This window comes from Arabidopsis lyrata, assembly GCF_000004255.2.
Source record: "Arabidopsis lyrata subsp. lyrata unplaced genomic scaffold ARALYscaffold_7, whole genome shotgun sequence".
NCBI lineage: Eukaryota > Viridiplantae > Streptophyta > Magnoliopsida > Brassicales > Brassicaceae > Arabidopsis > Arabidopsis lyrata.
Window position 1 is genome coordinate 573,992 of NW_003302549.1, and position 19,668 is coordinate 593,659.

Sequence of the window (19,668 nt, forward strand, 5' to 3'; positions counted from 1 at the left end):
AAGTAACTAAAAATAAAGGATATGATAGAAACTGCAACAAAGAAGCTAATTTCAAATGTCAAATATAATCAAGAAATGACATAATCTGAAATGAACAATATTTTTATTTAATGAAAAAAGTTGTTGAATTGGTCATTGGTACTTAAACAAACACATTGGTAGAACTCACAAAGGGGGTTGAATGTGAAACATTATCAACTTTCACTCATTTTCTTGTTCGGCCAGACACTTATTCCTCTTTGGTTTCTTTGACCGTATTGGGACGTCTCTGTGCAAGTGTTCTCTTAGTGCTCTCGAGGACACCAAAGAAGATTGAACCTCCAATACCTATCCACAACACTCTTGGCCCAATACCCTATTAAGTCAAATCTCGTGTAAGAACTCTACTCTTAAAGCTGCTTAGTGAAACCTTCAAGTTGTGTGTGTGTGTACCTTTAAGAGAGCTGGAGCTCCTTCCTCTCTTACAATTGTTTGAACACAGTCAACGATTCCTTGATATTGTTTGGCTGATCCCTGAAAAATGTCAAAGAAGGACAATAAGATGATTGGATTTTGGAGATACAAAGGGAGACTTCTAAAGTGTGAGAATACTATTATTACCTGAACCATTAATCTTGTCTTAATGACATCAAGCGGAGTGGTGACTGCTCCGGTCAGAGCACCTGCATAAACAACGACGATATCAAAGCACCACTCATTAAGTAATGCCATATACATCTATGATAACTGGTTTTCCATGTTATTACTCCATTGTACTGTGCAATGGAGTAATGCCATATACATCTATGATAACTGGTTTTCCATGTTATTACTCCATTGTACTGTGCAATGTTAAGGTAAATGAAGACCACAATCTTTTTTAATGTTCAGCGGCTTAAATCTCATCAGGTTTGATTTTATGGATCAGAAGAATATCAATATCCTATTAAAGCATGTAAGGTATGTCACCAACCAGCAAAGGCACCGATTAGAGCGTTCTCAGGATCACTAAGGTCTCTACGCGCCTGCCAAATATCAGAACATCAGAAGTTACCATGCGTTTTTTTTTTTTTTCCGATGCCTTGTTCAAGATATTACAGATAGAAGAAATGTCAATTATTTTACAAAGAGACTTACTGCTTTTTTATACCCCAAGCATAGCTGCTCATATATGCAGAACTGTATAGCATCAAACGGCAAATCTCGCAAAAGGAAGGACCGATAGCCCTAGAAGCAAATGAAATAAGTTACCACATGAAATTTCAACAAAAAAGTGCAGACTTAAAGAAGGAGCTAATAAACGTGTTACTAACTGCATAAAGACCCCTAAATCCCTCTTTTGATGCAATAAGTCGAACAGCATTGGGGGCTGATGTAAACTGTCCGGTCTGCATTCTCTGCTTCACAACCTAATGAATACATACACAGAAATGTCGATTGAGGGATCGTAAGTAGAACATGGTCTGGATTGTGATATACAAGAGAGCGTTCTCATTTACCTCTGTAGGCACTCGAATCAGAGAGGCAGCAAGTCCACCGATGGCCCCTGCTGTCTGCAATTTGAAACAAATTGTTCCTTTTCACCCTTGAATTCAAGGAATATGCGAGAAACAATTCAAAGATCTAAAAAGAATATTGTTGCTTAATTTATACCATTCATTTACTGACATAATCACGACCTGATCATTTAGTGATAGCAGAGACTAATAAACTACTTTTTCCATGGCCAAACTAAAGATTGAGAAAATTTCTCACCAGGTGAGCAACTGCGCTTAAATGATCAGGGAAGGTCTTTAGCAGTTTCTGCTTTGTGGGTTCATAAACTCCAACAAATAAAGCCGACGCCCTACAAAGAAGGAACCAAGTATAAAAATAGAAGAAATAGAAGGGACAAGGAAATAACTTTGTCAGTAGTATCTATTTTCTTAGGGCTCTCGCCATTTAGACTCTGAATTAACAATACGGATGAGCTCTGTGAGATCACAGTCACTTACGGTAAGACACCAGCAATATTTCCAGCTAATCCTGAATAAAGACCCTTCAAAACAATTTTCCCACCTCCACGAGCTGCCTACATCATAAGATCAAACTAGTTTAGGAACTAACGTTCAACACTTTTTTCTATTTTGTTTCGTTTAAACCAAAAGGACTACAGGAGCTAATTGCATACAGTTAAAAGAATGTCTAACAAAGAAATAAATATTTGTAAGTTGGTTGACCTGCCTGAAGTCTAGTCTTAATAGTATCAATTGGGTATAAAGCTGTTTCAACTACAACTCCAGCTGTACCTCCTGCTATAAATCCCTCTGCATCATCAAAACCAAAACATAAGAATAACAAAGACACCTGAAAGCTGCCCATTAAAAACAAAAATTGCAAATGGATCAAAAGGCAAAATATACACAAACCAAAGAGAGTGCGGAAGAAATCAAAGGGTTTATCTTCTTGCGTATTAACAGATGCAAAAAATCCTTTGCTCATTTTGAGCTGTGGACTCTGCATTACCCTCTTGAAAACATCTGCAAAAACAAAACATTTATCTCCATCATCAATGGAGTATATATATATAGATCCCAACAAAGACATCACTTTTTGTATCAAACCACAAACCAATACGCAAAAGAATTGAAGAAAAGGAGTCACAGAGTCAATAATGAAGACAGACAAAGAGAATTTACCAGGAGAAGTGGCTGAAGAGCTCTTCACATCAACAGAGAGAGTAAGAGGAGCCATGAGCCTAATTTCACCAAATCAACTTCACTCATTATCTTTCTTTACAGCGAAACGCAAAATTCACCAAAAAGAAAAAGAAAAAAAAAAGAAATCGCAACCAAACAAGTGAAGAACAACTATACAAAACATCATACATACAGACAAAAGCTCATAAATGTAGTGACTGTGGCATTAGAGAGATTACAGTAAGAGAAGCGCGAAGTGTTGTAAGCAAGAGAGAGAGAGAGAGAGAGAGAGAGAGAGTCCCGAGTTCTTTGGCTCTTCCCAAAGTTTCTCCGCTAGGGGATTAGAAGAAGAAGCTTCCTCTTCTTCTATTTACAGAGTTATGTCTTAATCCAAATGGGCCTATAACGATCCACTAGCCCTATAAAAAGCCCGTCATCAATTTCTTGTGTAAATATATGTATACGTTAATTATAACCTAAAAGGAACCAAAACATATTTATAAAAATGGGAACCAAAGCTAAAATGAATGAATGCTTGTACATCTTCTACTTCTTTCTATGACTGCATAAATGCTTGTATATATGGATTCTTGTAGTGAAAGACATCTATATACAAAATTTGAATTTTTTTTGAACTTAAGAACCAATAAGTTCTTAACCATTGGAGGACTTTTTTTTTTAGATATTCTTCATTTGTTCTTAGCTTAGAATAATAGTGAAAATTTTAATGTAAATAATTGTTAAGATCCAAGGTTAAGAACCAACCATTGGAGATGCTCTAATAAGGTAGATCGTGTATAGTTTGTCAATGGTAGTAGGTAGATTGCATAGAAAACGTGGTAAGAAATTAGAACTAGGAAGATAATTATTTATTGGATACTTTAGTTGGTCGATGTTGTAATAAGACAATATACTTTTTTGTCAAATTACACGCCATAATAATTTAAAAAAATAGCATCTCTGGATCTGCCAACAAATAATATAAAAAAAGAATAATTGAAGTAAATCAATTACCTAAATCGTCAAATTACCTCAGTTTATGAACAAACAAAAAACCATTATTACTCATAAAAATTCAATTGTTGTTTTCTTTTTCTGCAAAGAACACTCCAGAATTAGGGAATCTAGTGCAATCAGAAATCAGAAATGTATCAACAACAATGGTACGACCAATAGACACTGAAAAAAATATCCAAATTGAAACAGTTCTATAGTATTTCTACGAATGACAAGGAAGTCGCAACCTTTCATGTCTGCTTATGTACCTTTAAAGAAATCACTGACATGACTGAAAAAAAAAAAAACACCGCCTTCTACTCGGTTCTAAATGCAGCCACAAACACTGCCTGCTCGAAAGCGGTTTATTCTTTAACCCGACACAGGTTGTTAACATTTCATATCTGGTATTCTTTATAACCATATGTCATGTAGCTGCAACATGACCAAAAGTGTGATTACATGAGTGGCACTGCAAACCTCAAGAAGAAAACTTCCAACTGATGATGAAGCATCAAGTAAGATGAAATTACTCACCTGGATCCATGATTTTATTTCCCCTGAGTAAATTTAGCTTTGAATGTGTTTTGAAGTCGTTCTCGGGATTTGGCTTGAGCAGCCAAGGCAACATCGTCGAGAAATCCCTTTTGTGGGAATTCTTCAGGTACAAGGCTCCAATAGTTCTCAAACTGTTGAGCTGCTTCCTCTTTTTTATCCATTAAGCTATAGACTATGCCCTGAAACAAATACCAGCAATTTCTTTCAAGCGGAATAGCAGAAGATAAAGCTAAATTCCTTTTACTTGGTAACTGAGATATGACTTTAGGGAATCAAAGATCATTCTTTTCATATATAAACTTTACCTGGCAAAGATAAGGTCGAAAATCTCGAGGGTTATCATTTACCATCTGTTGAAATATCTTTAGACCTTCTTCAAATTGACCCTGAGGTTTTAAACCAATGTCCATAAGTACATACAACACAATCCATTATTCCTATGCATACTTAAAGATAGTTCAGAAGATCCAAAACACACAAGAAGGAAATTAAGGATCAGTTTTACCTGCACAATATGCATTTGACCAATCAAGACTTGTATGTTTCTCTCCTCGGTTACTCGGTTTCCTTGTCGAGCAACTTCCATAGCTTCCATGAGCATATCAAAGACAGAGGTGTCATGAGTCTTATGCATTACCATAGCAAGACCCTGCAAGAAACAAGACAAGACCAAAAGTGAATACTGCAATATCGAAATCAAGGCACCATTCTATTACCTACCAACAAAAGAAAACACCATTTCTCCTAAACATCCAATTATTCACAGTTTCATAAAAAGACTCTAATCCTAGAGAAAACACATACGTGCAAAGCTCTGATCAAAAGAGGTTGTTCTTTGAGAATATCCTTATACAATCTCTTAGCTTTGCTCAATTGTCCCATCGTTTCATAACAAAGCGCTTCTAAAAGCTTCCATTCAACTTCATGAGGCTCTAATTTCATCAGCTTCTCAACATATTTCACAGCATCTTCATTCTTCCCTCTCCTCATCTTCTTATACACAACAGCCTTCATAGCCTCCATGTTCTCTGGCTCACTTTCCAGAAGCTTCTCGAACATTTTCTCGTCCTCTAACTCTGCCTGAGAGACGACAGTTGCAGTGGGTAACGCTAAAGCAGGTTTCGAAGAACAGAACCCTAGAAAGACAAACGACCCAACAAGTAAAATGGCGGCTTTTCTCGCCAGAATCTGAACGAAATCCTTGGAAGAAAGAAGAGACGTCGAAGAGCGTATAAGAGGGAGTTGTGAAAAGGACGGAGCGAAATTGACGGATTGGGCGAAAGGTCGGGACTTTCTCCACCGAAATTGAAACCCATTAGGATTACGCAAATGGGTCGGAGTAAAAATCAGCAATTGTTCCCGGCGATGATGAAATTTAGCCGGCGAACAGAGAGCAAGTACTCCGATCGAACACATTTTGCGAGGGCCTTATAATATTCCTGAAGAATTGACATTTATGTTTTTGTATTTGGGCCAAAAAGGGCCTAAGCCCATTAGCCTCAAAAGAGGTAGACCCATTATAGATCTTTTAGGGGGAAAACGTATGCATACGTGCCGAAGTAGATAAGAAAACCCATTATCCAAGGACCATGGAACCTGAATCAATGTGCCAAAGTAGACAAGAACCCAAAGGTAGGTACTGTACAAAAGACATCACAAATGTCTGTATCAAACGCCACCAGCCACAAAATCCCGAGTGTTCAATTATTGTTGCCTTTTAGATCAATTAATACGAAAGATACAGATTGATGAGTTCTAATGGTAACAACAAGTACATATGTGAAACCTATTAATATAAGAAAATGACATTATATACACCGTTAAAGCTAACTAACCTTTTTTTTTTTTTTGGCTTCTCGTGTATATAGAAATCATTTACTATATTTGTAGATGGTCTAGAAGCAAATGATTAAAACATTCAATAACTAGATTAGTCAAAAACTCGTTTCAACTTATTTTGGACTGAAAATACTTTTGCTATTGTCTTAAATATAAACGTATAGCATTAATTTACATCTACTGCAAATTCCCTTCAAAATGTGATAAACCATAATGATAAGTCTGAACTTTTAAAAGTAACTTAATTATTATTATTTTTCATAAAAGAATACACAGTAAATTAAGAATATATACTGGCCCATTAAAATTAAACTAATGTACTATTTACTTTCTTCAAAAAGTTTTTTTGGAGCTGGACAATTGTCTTCTATTGGGACAAATAACTAATTATTGTAATATGTCGCATGCAGTGGACCATTGTTTTCAAAAGAGGTTTTGACTTCCCACAGAGCTACAATACCAAACAAACAAAAAGAGGACATACTCATCAAAGATAAGGTCCGATCCCTCATGTTATAATTATTGAAACGATAAAGACAAATAACCAATATATATCTAGGACACATAATATGACGCTTTCTGATTTGTTATATTCATATATATCTCCTTAGTGTATGAATGAAAACATAGATAAGAATCAAGCTTTGCCTTAGTGTAATCTCCCAAATTTCTCCCTAATGGCTTTGGTCAGCTTACTCGAAATCTCCATTGCTTTCTTTTGTTTCCTTATCTTTCAAATTTTCCTGATCAGCAAGAAACCGCACCGTTCATTTCTCACAAACTGGCCGCTCCTCGGTATGCTTCCGGGTTTACTTCCCCAGCTCCCTCGTGTTTATGACTTTATAACTGAGGTTCTTGAGGACGGGAACTTAAACTATCTTTTCAAAGGACCTTTTTTGGGGGGCATCGACATGTTGTTCACCGTTGATCCTGCTAATATCCACCACATCATGAGCTCAAACTTTGCGAATTACCCGAAAGGAACCGAATTCAAGAAGTTATTTGACGTTTTGGGAGATGGGATTTTCAACGTGGATTCAGAGTTGTGGAAGGATCTAAGGAAATCTTCTCAAAGCATGATGAATGATCCCGATTTTCAAAGGTTTTCATTAGCTACAAGCTTGAGTAAGCTAGAGAAAGGGCTTGTTCCACTTCTTGATCATGCTGCTAAAGAGAAACTCGTCGTGGACTTACAAGATGTTTTCCAAAGATTCACGTTTGACACTACGTTTGTTTTAGCAACCGGATATGATCCAGGTTGTCTCTCGGTCGAAATGCCGGAAATCGAGTTTGCAAGAGCTTTAGACGATGCAGAGGAAGCCATTTTCTACAGACATGTCAAGCCGGAGATGGTGTGGAAGATACAAAGATTGATTGGGGTTGGAGATGAGTTGAAGCTGAAAAGAGCTCACGCGGTTTTCAATCGTGTTTGCTCTGAGTGCATAGCTTCTAAGAGAGATGAGATCAACCGAGGGGACGGTTCTTCTTCTTCTAATGATTTGTTGATGTCTTCTTTAAATGTTGACACGACTAAGTACAAGTTGTTGAATCCAAGTGATGACAGATTCCTTAGAGACACAATCCTGTCCTTCATGTTAGCTGGCAGAGACACGACAGGCTCAGCGCTCACTTGGTTCTTCTGGCTTCTATGCAAAAACCAAGAAGCCATGGCCAAGATTCGTCAAGAAATCAACACAAATCTATTTCCAAGAAACAAGAATGACGGTTCTGTTTCTTATGATTCTGATTCATTCAATCCCCAAGGGATAAAGAAGTTGGTGTATTTACACGGCGCAATTTGTGAAGCTCTCAGGCTCTATCCACCTGTTCCCTTTAACCACAAGTCTCCTACTAAACCCGACGTCCTTCCAAGCGGCCACAAAGTCAAAGCCAATTCGAAAATATTGTTCTGTCTTTACTCATTAGGGAGAATGAAATCGGTTTGGGGAGAAGATGCATTGGAATTCAAACCGGAGAGATGGATTTCTGAGAGTGGAAGATCGGTACACGAGCCATCTTATAAGTTCTTATCATTTAACGCAGGTCCAAGAACTTGTTTGGGGAAAGAAGTGGCTATGATGCAAATGAAGACAGTGGCTGTGAAAATCATACAAAACTATGAGATTAATGTCGTTGAAGGGCACAAGATCAAGCCAGCTCCTTCGGTTATTCTCCACATGAAGCATGGTCTTAAAGTCACAGTCTCTAAAAGATGTTGGTCTTGAATGTTTTAACTAGAAAGTAGAAACTGTGGCAGTTGATGTTGATGATTTCTTTATCCTCCCTCCTATATATGATATGAGGAAATCTCAAGTCATCTTGAAAGTCATCCAATAAAATATAATTGTTAAACATAATTTCTAAAATTCAAGTAAAATATATAAATGTTATTAAGAATATACTAATCCCTAATTTCCTCTTTTATTGTAAGTGTAGAATTAAATATAATCCTATACTTAAGTTATATAATACAAACTAGATAACAACCCGCACATAGTGCGGGATGAAGTGATTCAAGTAAAATTATTATGATTAAAATTATTATCCGGGATCCAAGATCCGTTTGTGTAAAACGAAACATGCATGTTACAATTTTTTTTTGTTTTATTCAAATTTGGGATTTCATATAAGAATATGTTTTACCCGTGAAATATTTGAACCTTGAATAAAGCTTCAACGTGATAAAAAAGTATTGACGAAATGTTACCATTTATGGCAATATGTCTTTCCGTATGTTTTAAATATTTCGAGATTTTGTAGTATAAAAAGAATTTTTTTTTTTTAATAAGTATAAGAAATCCAAAATTTAGCAAAGATGAGATTTGATAGTTTCCAAGCTAAGATTTTGTAGTTTTGAATTCGAGATTCTTGAATCAAATGTATATATTTTAAGTATTCGTAACATATATAGAAAGGAGATTATCTTATTTATTCAAGTAAAAAAATTATGAAAGATGTAAAGATTTTGTAGTTTTGAATTCGAGATTCTTGAATCAACTGTATATATTTTATCATTTAAATATAAATATAAATAAAAAGATTGTTTACCCATCGGCTAAAGAAATTTTATATAAATGTATATAAAAAAAATATAAATATAAAAATATAGTAATATAAGATAAACAAAAAGTATATGTTTTTAATTATTAATGAGATATATGGATGTATGAGACTAATGACAAATTCGGTAAATAGTCTAATAAATTTTGGGTAATTATCTAAATAGAAGCCAAATCATTGTGAGAACGACACATCAGCGTGACAATCTTGTTAATAACACATGATAGTAAGGTTTTTTTAAAAAAATGTTTCTCTATTAATATATAGGGGATTAGCCGAAATATATTAATGTTTATTGCACGTTATATATAGATCATGTTGAAAATTTTAGAAAGATAAGAAAAGTTGACTAATGACATTTTATCTAAATGTTCATTTTCTTTTTTGGTATGACAGATATAAAATCTTCCTTTGTTATGGTATATTCTATAAATACTAGTCAATGCATTTAACCAATTCATTGCAGATTCCAAAAAATCTGAGAAGAAGAGATATTTGTCTCAATTAATATAGTTAGATTAATAAAATTTGATTGTATTCTATAAAAGAATAATCTTAAACGAGATATAGGGATACGATTTAGACCAATTTATTGACCTTTTAAACTAACTAAGCATATATATCCACAATAGCCAGATTAAAATAATAACTATTATAGTAGTAAATTTTTTTCTTCCAAACAAAACAAATTCTTGCAGATGTTTTAGAGGTATCATGATTATTTGAAAATCTATATAAAAGATAAGGTAACCCGATATTTATTTGTGGTTATTTTTGATTTCATGTAAATTTATGTTAAAATAAATAACTGATTAGGTAATAATATGTCACATGCATTGGTTTCCAACGGATGTTTAGACTTATTACAAAAGAGGACATAATCCCAAAGAAAGTAAGATTTAATTCCATTTTATGATTATTCAAAGGATAGAGACACATCACCGATATCTCAAATACGCACAAAGGAAATGGTTTATATATCCAACATGAGAGCAAAATCAAGTATCATCAACAAGCTGCAATTTGGTGTATCTCAAAAGAAGAAAAATACATTTTTAATCTATCTCTAATGGCTTTGATAAGCTTGTTTGAAATCTCCATTGCTTTCTTTTGTTTTCTCCTCTTCCGATATTTCTTGATCAACAAGAAACCTCACCGTCTGTGCCCCACAAACTGGCCATTCCTTGGTATGATTCCGGGTTTGCTCGTCGAGATCCATCGTGTTTACGACTTTATAACCGAGATTCTCGAGGTCACAAATCTAACCTATCCTTGCATAGGCCCGTGTTTCGCAAACCTCGACATGCTGGTCACGGTTGATCCTGCTAATATCCACCACATCATGAGCTCAAACTTCGCGAACTACCCGAAAGGACCCGAATTCAAGAAGTTATTCGACATTTTGGGAGACGGGATTTTCAATGCAGATTCGGAATTGTGGAAAGATCTGAGGAAATCAGCTCAAAGCATGATGATGAATCCCGAGTTTCAAAAGTTTTCATTAGCTACAAGCTCAAATAAGCTAGAGAAAGGGCTTGTCCCACTTCTTGACCATGTTGCTAAAGAGAAACTCGTTGTGGACTTGCAAGACATGTTCCAAAGATTCACGTTCGACACCACATTTGTTTTAGCGACCGGGTATGATCCAGGCTGTCTCTCCGTCGAAATGCCGGAAGTCGAGTTTGCAAGAGCTTTAGACGATGCAGAGGAAGCTATTTTCTTCAGACATATCAAACCAGAGATCTTGTGGAGGCTGCAAGGCTTGCTTGGGTTAGGAGATGAGAAGAAGATGACGAAAGCTCGCGCGACTTTAGATCGTGTTTGCTCCAAGTACATAGCTACAAAGAGAGATGAGGTAAGCCGTGGGACTAACAATGTTGATTCTCATTCTAAAGATTTGCTGACGTCTTACATGAATTTGGATACGACCAAGTACAAGTTGCTGAATCCAAGTGATGAAAGATTCCTCAGAGACACAATCTTGACCTTCATGTTAGCGGGTCGAGACACGACAGGATCTGGACTCACTTGGTTCTTCTGGCTTCTCATTAAGACCCCAGAAGTCATTGCCAAGATTCGTCAAGAAATAAACACAAATCTGTTTCAAAGAAGCAAGGTTAATGCTGATGCTTCTGACAATAATGACTCTGATTCATTCAATCCCCAAGAGTTAAAGAAATTGGTGTATCTACACGGCGCGATTTGTGAAGCCCTCAGACTCTATCCACCTGTTCCCTTTCAACACAAGTCTCCTACAAAACCAGACGTTCTTCCAAGTGGACACAAAGTCGACGCCAACTCGAAGATTTTGTTCTGTCTTTACTCATTAGGGAGAATGAAATCGGTTTGGGGAGAAGATGCATTGGAATTCAAACCGGAGAGATGGATTTCTGAGAGTGGAAATTCGGTACACGAGCCATCTTATAAGTTCTTATCGTTTAACGCTGGTCCAAGAACTTGTTTGGGGAAAGAAGTGGCTATGATGCAAATGAAGACAGTGGCTGTGAAAATCATACAGAATTATGAGATGAAGATCGTTGAAGGGCAACAAATCGAGCCAGCTCCTTCTGTAATTCTCCACATGAAGCATGGTCTTAAAGTCACAGTTACTAAGAGATGTTTGGTTTGATTGTTTTTTCAGTAGATGCTTTCTTTATGCTCCCTAAGAGTGAGGAAAAATAAGTTCAATTCAATAAAATAAAATTTCAAATTTCGTTATGTTTTATATTAATACATTACAACTAGACAAAGATTTATTCATATAATTTCAAGATGGACACCTCTTAGTAATTGTGATCCTAAGTCCATGCTTCATGGACAATATAAAACCAAGAACTGGCTCAATCTTTTGCCCTTTAATAACCTTAATGTCATAGTTTTGTAATATCTCCATGGCCACCATCTTCATTTGAGTCATAGCTAAATGTTTACCTAGACAAGTTCTTGGACCGGAATTAAACGATAAGAACTTGAAGGAGGGCTCATGTCTTAAGCTTCCCTTCTCAGAAACCCATCTCTCTGGCTTGAATTCCAATGCGTCATCTCCCCAAACCGCTCTCATCCTCCCCAACGCTTTAAGGCAGATGATAATCTTAGAGTTTGCTTCGACTTTATGACCACTTGGAAGCACATCTGATTTGATAGAAGACTTGCGCCCAAAGGAAACTGGTGGATAGAGTCTCATTGCTTCACACAACACACCATGTAAATACACCAACTTGTCTAAATTCTCTTGGCCATTTCCATTCTTTGATAGATTTATGTTGATGATCTCTTGGAGAATCTTGGTCACCACTTGAGGGCTTTCAGAGAGAAGCCAGAAGAACCAAGTGAGAGCAGAGGCAGTTGTATCTCTTCCCGCTAGAATGAAAGCCATAATAGTGTCTCTGAGGAACTTATCTTCACTCGAATTCAAGAGCTTGTACTTGGTTGTATCTAGCTTTATGAAGGAAGATAAAAGATCCTCATGACTTTCTCCATAGGAAATATCATTAAACCTTTGTGATCTGATAATCTCTTCTCTCTTATCTGATATATATTTCGCGCAAACACGGTCAAAAGTTGCATTAGCTTCAGTCATCTTCTTCTCGTGTCCCAATCCCATCCATTTCTGCAGCTTCCACAAGAATTTTGGTTTAACATGCCTAAACAAAATTCCTTCTGCAACATCGTCGAGAGCTTTAGCTAATTCATCCTCATGCATTTCAATGGAAAGAGATCTAGGATCAGAACCGGTTATAAGGATTAAGACTGTATCGAAAGTGAACCTCCCGAGCACATCTTGCAAATCCACAATTGTTCCTTCCTCTGCAAAATGATTAAGAAGAGGAACAAGCCCGTCCATGAGTTTACTTCTTGTGGTACTCAATGAAAACTTTTGAAACGCTTGATGATGGAGCATTGCTTGATAAGACTTCCTCAGATTCTTCCATAGATCAGAGTCTGTGGTGATAATTCCGTCACCAAAAACATCAAAAACTTCTTTGAAGTCAGATCCTTTGATGTAATTTGAGAAGTTTGAGTTCATTATATGATGAATGTTAGCAGGATCAACCGTGAGCAACATATCCATTCCAGCGAACAGCGGTCCCTTGAATGAAAATGTCAAATCGGAGATTTCAAGAATCTCAACGATATAGTCATAGATCCGGCGGAGCACCGCGAGCAGACAGGGGAGCATACCGAGAACCGGCCAGTTCCTAGGGAGCCGGCCATGAGTTGTTTTGTTGAAGAAGTAAATTAAAGAAGGATGAGAAAGCTAAAGATGGCTATGGAAGCTTCAAGAAAGCTTAGTAAAGCCATTGGAGTAAGGCGCTTGATTAACACACACACATACATTGTGATGGTTAGTAGTACTTTACTAGCAGAAGGAACTGGATTTATATGACACACTTCAAGGCACAACAATTAAGGATTTTTGCTTAAAATACACTAGATTTTGTTATATGCACACACTGCAAGGCACAGTTAATGTATACATAAGATTAGAAAATAGTAATAAATTATCTATAGTTGATGTATACATAAGATTAGAAAATAGTATTAAATTATCTATACACTTAACTTTTCTAGTATTTTCAAAGTTGTCATTTTTCCCGTTTCTAACTTTATCATCTAATTAAGGTAATTAAGCTTATTGAAGCCATTAGAGTGGATTCACATATATAATTAAACATTTTCATTACCACAACGACTTGCATTCGTTACAAAATATAACATCTCATCAAAGATAAAAAGCATGTTTCGTTTCATTATTGAAAAATACGAGGCTTTCTTATAATTCCAACGATAAAAGGATAAATTAAGGCGTTATATATAAATTTCAAGCTGAACATCTCTTAGTAATTGTGACTTTAAGCCCATGCTTCATGTGCAATATAAGACCAGGTTCTGGCTCAATCTTCTGTCCTTTGATAACCTTAATATCATAGTTTTGTAATATCTCCACAACTACTGTCTTCATTAGAGTCATAGCTAATTGCTTACCAGGACAAGTTCTCGGACCGGCGTTAAACGATAAGAACTTGAAGGAAGGCGCATGTCTCAACCCACCGGTCTCAGAAACCCATCTCTCTGGCTTGAACTCTGTTGCATCTTCTCCCCAAACCGCTCTCATCCTTCCCAACCCGTAAAGAAAGATTATGATGACTGAGTTTGCATCTACCTTATGCCCACTTGGAAGCAAATCTGGTTTTATAGGAGACTTGCGTTGGAAGGCAACCGGTGGATAGAGCCTCATTGATTCATACAACGCGGCATGTAAGTAGACCAACTTGTCTAAGTTCTCTTGGCCATTTCTTCCGTCTTTTGATATATTTTTGCTGATGATCTCTTTACGAATCTTTGTTACAACTTGAGGGTTTTCAGAGAGAAGCCAAAAGAACCAAGAGAGAGCAGAAGACATTGTGTCTCTCCCAGCTAGATTGAAAGCTAAGATGGTGTCTCTGAGGAACTTATCATCACTCGGGTTCAAGAGCTCGTACTTGGTTGTATCAAGCTTTATGTGAGATGTCAAAAGATCCTCACTTTGACCATTTGAATGATGATCAATCCCTTGTGATCTTATCTCTTCTCTCTTAGCTGATATGTATTTCGCTGAAACGCGATCAAAAGTGGCATCAGCTTCGGTCATCCTCTTCTCTTGTCCTAACCCAAACCGGTTTTGCAGCTTCCACAAGAACTTCGGTTTAATGTGCCTATAAAAAATCCCTTCTCCAAGATCGTCAAGAGCTTTAGCATACTCAACTTCCGGCATTTCAATAGAGAGAGATTTAGGATCAGACCCCGTAACGAGAAAAAAAGTTGTGTCAAAAGTGAACCTTTGAAACACTTGCTGCAAATCCACGACCTTCTCTTCCTCGCAATATTGATTGAAAAGAGGAACAAGACCGTCGTAAAGTTTAGTCCTCGTTGCACTCATTGAAAGCTTTTGAAACTCGTGATGGTTAAGCATGAACTGAGCAGCTTTTCTTTGATTCTTCCATAGCTCCGAGTCCGAACTAAAGATCATTTCTCCAAAAACATCAAAGACTTCTTTAAAGTCGGCACCTTTGGTGTAATTGGAGAAGTTTGAGCTCAAGATGTAGTGAATATTAGCTGGATCAACTGTGAACAACATATCCATTCCAGCGAACCACGGTCCCTTAAATGGAAAGGTTAAGTGGCTGATTTCGAGAGCCTCCACACCGAAGTTGTACATGCGGTGGAGAACCATCAGGAAGCCAATCATCCCAATAACTGGCCAGTTCCGAAAAACCTGATCATGAGGTTTTTTGAAGATGAAGAAATGGAAGAAGAGAAAGCAAATAATGGCTATGGAAGCGTCAAGTAAGCTTATCGAAGCCATATGAGAAAGTTAGGAGCTTGATTTTACAGACACTATATGGTGATGGTTCCTTTGTGTGTTGAAGTAACTTGTTTATAAAGTAGAGTACGGTGATTACATATACAATAGAAGCAACCAAAAAGAAAAAAAATTATTTGAAAAGAAAGAAGTTACCAATGCATTTATTTCATATCTTAAAATTAGTCCTTTATCTCCGCACAATGTTAAGCTGGTGTAGCTACTAACCACACAAATGAATTGGTGGAGGATTTCGATTTCAAAAGAAGGGTCCATAATCTTACAATTCCAGCACAAAATGACAACACAGTTAAGAGGTTAGACAAATCGAGAAGTACATCAGAATTCACGGTCCCAGTCACTGCAACGAAGGTCGTTGTAATAGTTTTCCAAGTCTTTTAATGTCATTAAATCTAATGAACAGTCCAAGTAACCATAATCTTTAAATTAACATTTAATGACAAACAAACAACTAACTGTCAGAGAACACCTATACCTGGTCACTGCAATGAAGGCCGTTTTAACAGTTTTCTTTTTGATACACATGAAGAAAAATTGTAGCATTTTTATATTTTGTATTAGAATCGAATTTTAAAAAAAAAATAGTCTAGTTCCATTCATAAAAACAAGGGAGGAGAAAATCCAGGCAAAACCCATATTCGAGATAATAATGAGGGGTTCCGACAACATCAATCACATGATATAATTGGAAGAAGACAAAAGTATCTCCAATAAGACCAAAAAAAAAACAAAAGGGTGCAGACAGATTTCGTCTGGATATAATAATACAATACAGAAGATAAGCTGAGAAACCAAAAGAAATCCTAACCTTATAGAGAGATCTCATTATGGCTACTTTGATTGGTCTCTTTACTCTCTCCATTATCTGGAATAATCATATCTTTTTAACGATCTGAACAACATCCTCATCCTCGAGCTCGTGTTCCTGAAGTGTTTCCATACATAAAATACAATGTCATGACAGCAATAGTTAGTTAGTCAGGGATATTGCAATCGTTAGTTAGTATAGAAGTCTTGGAAACTTTTGTTTAATTTGCCGGAAGACTAACCTTTCCAACTCTTTGTGGCTTGTGTTTGGCACTTGAACCCCAAACCAGAGCGCTGCATCAGGAGATCATAAGTTAAGTACTACTAATGAGCGATGCTTTTGAGCAAGAAGCCATATAACAGAGAGACAGAACAATAATAAGTTTTTAATTACTTACTACTTGAATTGTTTAAGCATGTCTTTGTGAATCCGGATGCAGAAGTCCTCTACTGTTCTCTTCTTGGAAGATAAGATTACGGGATCATCATAATCCGGATTCATTGCCTTCGGTTTTGTGTAGATTCGAGTTAGATCCAAGTATTCCCATATCTTGTCCAGAAGACCATCAAGATTCCACTCCAGATGCGCACTGCAAGATTATTATATATCTCAATCGCAAAAATAAATATATTTATCGACAATCCCCTCCCAGAAACTTAACAACATTTACCTGACAGGACAGTAATGAGGAAGTTTGTCCAAAATTTCAAGTTCCTCAAGTGTGATTGAATCGATCTTGTTGACAGCATAGATACAGGGCATATATATCCGACTGCCCTCGATGACATCAATGAGGTCATCAGCGGTTGCATCATAGCGCAGGGTGATATCAGCGTTGTGAATCCTGTACTCACCGCAAATCGCCTTGACCGTGTCGAGGTCAAGGTGTGTGACAGTGACTGTAGAAGTTAGATTGATACCACCTTTGTCTTTTTTCCTAAATGTTAAATTTGGTGGCTCCTTGTTCAACCTACATAGCATCAGTCCATGATCGAGTCAGACTATCTACGAGAAACGATCAAATATACAGTGTATAAAGGTTGTTATATAAGCAATCTATACCTTATTCCGAATCCTTCGAGCTCTTTCTCAATGAGACGCTTGTGAGTAATTGGTTTTATGGCATCAAGAACTATTAAGATGCAGTTACATGTCCTAGCAGTACTTATAACCTGGAAATAGTAAAGTGTCAAACATGATTAAAGAGGGTCAAAATATAAAATAGTCAAGAGATTTAGACTCGGCTTACCTGTCTTCCTCTACCTTTTCCATCTTTAGCGCCCTCAATAATACCAGGAAGATCTAATAACTGCAAACACATAAAAGGTGACATAGAAAAGAGTATTAGCATCAGTGTCCAATGAATAATTACAGGTCGTTTTCTGACCTTAAACTAAGCACCAAAAGAATTACAGGCTAGGACATGACATATATAAAGCCAAGGATTTTGTTGTGTTTCACAAATTACCAAGACGTAGGAAACAATTGGAAGATCAAGAATTATCATTTTTTTCTCCACAAAAACAACAGAGGCATAGATGTAGAGACCATACCTGGATTTTAGCTCCACGATATGTAATAACACCAGGAATGCATGTCAAAGTCGTGAACTCATAAGAAGCAACCTGAAAAAACATAGTGCATGTGCCTTCAGAAATAGAGTATCAGCCAAAGTACAATTCTAATTCCAAGCATTATGTTCATCTATCCAAGACAAGACTAGCGTCAATCAGTCTTGCCTTATAAGTGATATTGCACAAGAACTTTGTCAAAAAATAACTAGAAATAAGATCACTTGGATACGTGGTAGGTAGGTTTCAAAATTCCAATTGCAACAAGAAAAAAAGGAAATTCAATATACTTAACAATAACTACAAACCTCAGAAAATGTCCCAGTCAGCTTGTTCAATAGCGTAGATTTTCCAACCGAAGGAAAGCCAACAAGTCCAACTCTAGAATCTCCACTTTTAGTCACATCAAAACCTTCACCAGCACCACCACCGCCACCTTTGGTAGGCGGTGCAAGAAGGTCCCTCCGTAGCTTAGCAAGTTTGGCCTGCAAAATGTTCCAATGAAATTTAAAGAGAAGCTACCATTACCAAATTCTTATATCGATATGGAATAATACATCTTCCCTACCTACTAGTTTTTAGCTCTCTCTCATCTATCACTCTTAAGGTCCATGAAATGATTCGCACTACATTATTTGGTATTAACAAAAATTGTTGATCCAAGGAACTTCTCAAGAGATCAAGCCGTAGATAAATATTTCATCCTTCTACTTGTTCCATGATTTGGGAGTTCATATAAAACATAACGATTTCAACCAGAAGTTAACAATATTTCTTAACTGGTTGAGATTCCATAAAGATTCAATCAAAACAGATAAAAATCAATCAACCAAAATTTGCATTTGATAAGCATAAACACCTCAAACATTCAACCTCACTCTCAAAGCTACAAAAAAACGATTCCAAGAACTAAGAAACAAAAAAATTCTAACCTAGCTGGAATTCAATAACTCTAAGGAGAAAACATTACCTTTAACAAACCCAGATGATGAGAAGTAGCTTTATTCTTCTGTGTTTTAGCCATCTGCCACATAAACAAAATCCCTCGTACTTGTAAGTCACCCAGATTAAAAAGAAAAAAACAATTCAACATTTCTTTGATTCAGAATCGATATTTCGGATTCACAGTTCTATGCATCCAAAATTGAAGAATCCGAGGAGGATTGAAAATTTACCTCATCTTCAATTTCTTTGATCTTCTGCATAATAGTCGACATGGTTGCAGTCAAAGCAGAGAGAGCTCACGGGGACAACGTCAAGGCAAAGAGGTTAAACGCGAGTGAAAGGAAGAAGGACACCGGAATCTCTCTGATGTAGAGAAAGTGACGACGGACGAGAAGGAAGCAGAGGAATCCGAGGGTTTTCGTTTTGCCACCTGATTACGACAAAAGAGAAAACTAAGCAGAATTGTCTAGAATTCGGGCCTGACCCAACTACATCTTAGGCCCATTTATGTCCGATTTGGTTTCCGGTTTAATAAAAATTAGAACAGAATTAGAATTTAGTTTGGTTATATAGACCCTGTTTTGAGTTGGTGTTTTCGGATTTAGTTGATTTCAAAATCGGTTTAATCAAATTCAAATGAATCATATACAATATACCATTCACCATTACAACTTCTCCTTCAACCCGGTTTATAACCTTAAAACGGTTTATGTGATGAGAGGAAACTAAGAACTGAACCGGGGTCAATTTTGAGTCTTCTTTTTCTTTTGGATTTGAACCGAACCGATTATTCCGTTGATTACAAAAAAGAAATATGTGGCATCTTTGCTCTCTTAAGACCCGTATGGTTACAATACCGTTAAGAAGGCC

At 36.6% G+C, this 19,668-nt stretch overlaps 7 protein-coding genes across 8 annotated transcripts; 2 read left to right on the forward strand and 5 right to left on the reverse strand.

The window, feature by feature from the left end:
* Positions 1-81: 81 nt before the first annotated feature.
* Positions 82-3,008, reverse strand: LOC9302924 (S-adenosylmethionine carrier 1, chloroplastic/mitochondrial). 2 transcript variants are annotated; one of them, XM_002868860.2, is made up of 13 exons: positions 2,897-3,008; positions 2,658-2,716; positions 2,388-2,498; positions 2,199-2,285; positions 1,974-2,046; positions 1,735-1,825; positions 1,479-1,532; positions 1,293-1,388; positions 1,117-1,206; positions 953-1,004; positions 601-662; positions 433-513; positions 82-355 (listed from the first exon to the last, which is right to left on the reverse strand). In XM_002868860.2, exons 2-13 carry the CDS (start codon positions 2,710-2,712, stop codon positions 230-232), a joined length of 978 nt encoding a protein of 325 aa, XP_002868906.1. In that variant the 5' UTR covers positions 2,713-2,716; positions 2,897-3,008; the 3' UTR covers positions 82-229. The 2 variants fall into 2 exon arrangements, with proteins under 2 accessions (XP_002868906.1, XP_020874480.1); XM_021018821.1 differs by having other exon boundaries at positions 2,851-2,993.
* A 764-nt stretch (positions 3,009-3,772) lies between these two features.
* On the reverse strand, positions 3,773-5,638 carry LOC9304979 (protein SLOW GREEN 1, chloroplastic). Its single transcript, XM_021019489.1, has 5 exons — positions 5,016-5,638; positions 4,717-4,860; positions 4,517-4,597; positions 4,191-4,390; positions 3,773-4,088 (listed from the first exon to the last, which is right to left on the reverse strand). The coding sequence occupies exons 1-4, from the start codon at positions 5,625-5,627 to the stop codon at positions 4,205-4,207; spliced, it is 1,023 nt and encodes a 340-aa protein (XP_020875148.1). The 5' UTR covers positions 5,628-5,638; the 3' UTR covers positions 3,773-4,088; positions 4,191-4,204.
* Positions 5,639-6,413: 775 nt separating this feature from the next.
* On the forward strand, positions 6,414-8,449 carry LOC9304980 (alkane hydroxylase MAH1). The gene has a single exon (XM_002866806.2). It carries the CDS (start codon positions 6,728-6,730, stop codon positions 8,273-8,275), a length of 1,548 nt encoding a protein of 515 aa, XP_002866852.1. The 5' UTR covers positions 6,414-6,727; the 3' UTR covers positions 8,276-8,449.
* Positions 8,450-9,997: 1,548 nt separating this feature from the next.
* On the forward strand, positions 9,998-11,828 carry LOC9302925 (alkane hydroxylase MAH1). The gene has a single exon (XM_002866807.2). The coding sequence runs from the start codon at positions 10,180-10,182 to the stop codon at positions 11,737-11,739; it is 1,560 nt and encodes a 519-aa protein (XP_002866853.1). The 5' UTR covers positions 9,998-10,179; the 3' UTR covers positions 11,740-11,828.
* Positions 11,805-13,690, reverse strand: LOC110226124 (alkane hydroxylase MAH1). Its single transcript, XM_021016768.1, has one exon. It carries the CDS (start codon positions 13,288-13,290, stop codon positions 11,878-11,880), a length of 1,413 nt encoding a protein of 470 aa, XP_020872427.1. The 5' UTR covers positions 13,291-13,690; the 3' UTR covers positions 11,805-11,877.
* A 146-nt stretch (positions 13,691-13,836) lies between these two features.
* On the reverse strand, positions 13,837-15,677 carry LOC9302926 (alkane hydroxylase MAH1). The gene has a single exon (XM_021016770.1). It carries the CDS (start codon positions 15,454-15,456, stop codon positions 13,933-13,935), a length of 1,524 nt encoding a protein of 507 aa, XP_020872429.1. The 5' UTR covers positions 15,457-15,677; the 3' UTR covers positions 13,837-13,932.
* A 372-nt stretch (positions 15,678-16,049) lies between these two features.
* Positions 16,050-19,263, reverse strand: LOC9304981 (developmentally-regulated G-protein 3). The gene is made up of 10 exons (XM_002868864.2): positions 19,029-19,263; positions 18,824-18,877; positions 18,162-18,338; positions 17,836-17,907; positions 17,532-17,591; positions 17,345-17,454; positions 16,953-17,252; positions 16,680-16,871; positions 16,524-16,575; positions 16,050-16,399 (listed from the first exon to the last, which is right to left on the reverse strand). Exons 1-10 carry the CDS (start codon positions 19,068-19,070, stop codon positions 16,349-16,351), a joined length of 1,110 nt encoding a protein of 369 aa, XP_002868910.1. The 5' UTR covers positions 19,071-19,263; the 3' UTR covers positions 16,050-16,348.
* Positions 19,264-19,668: the final 405 nt, after the last annotated feature.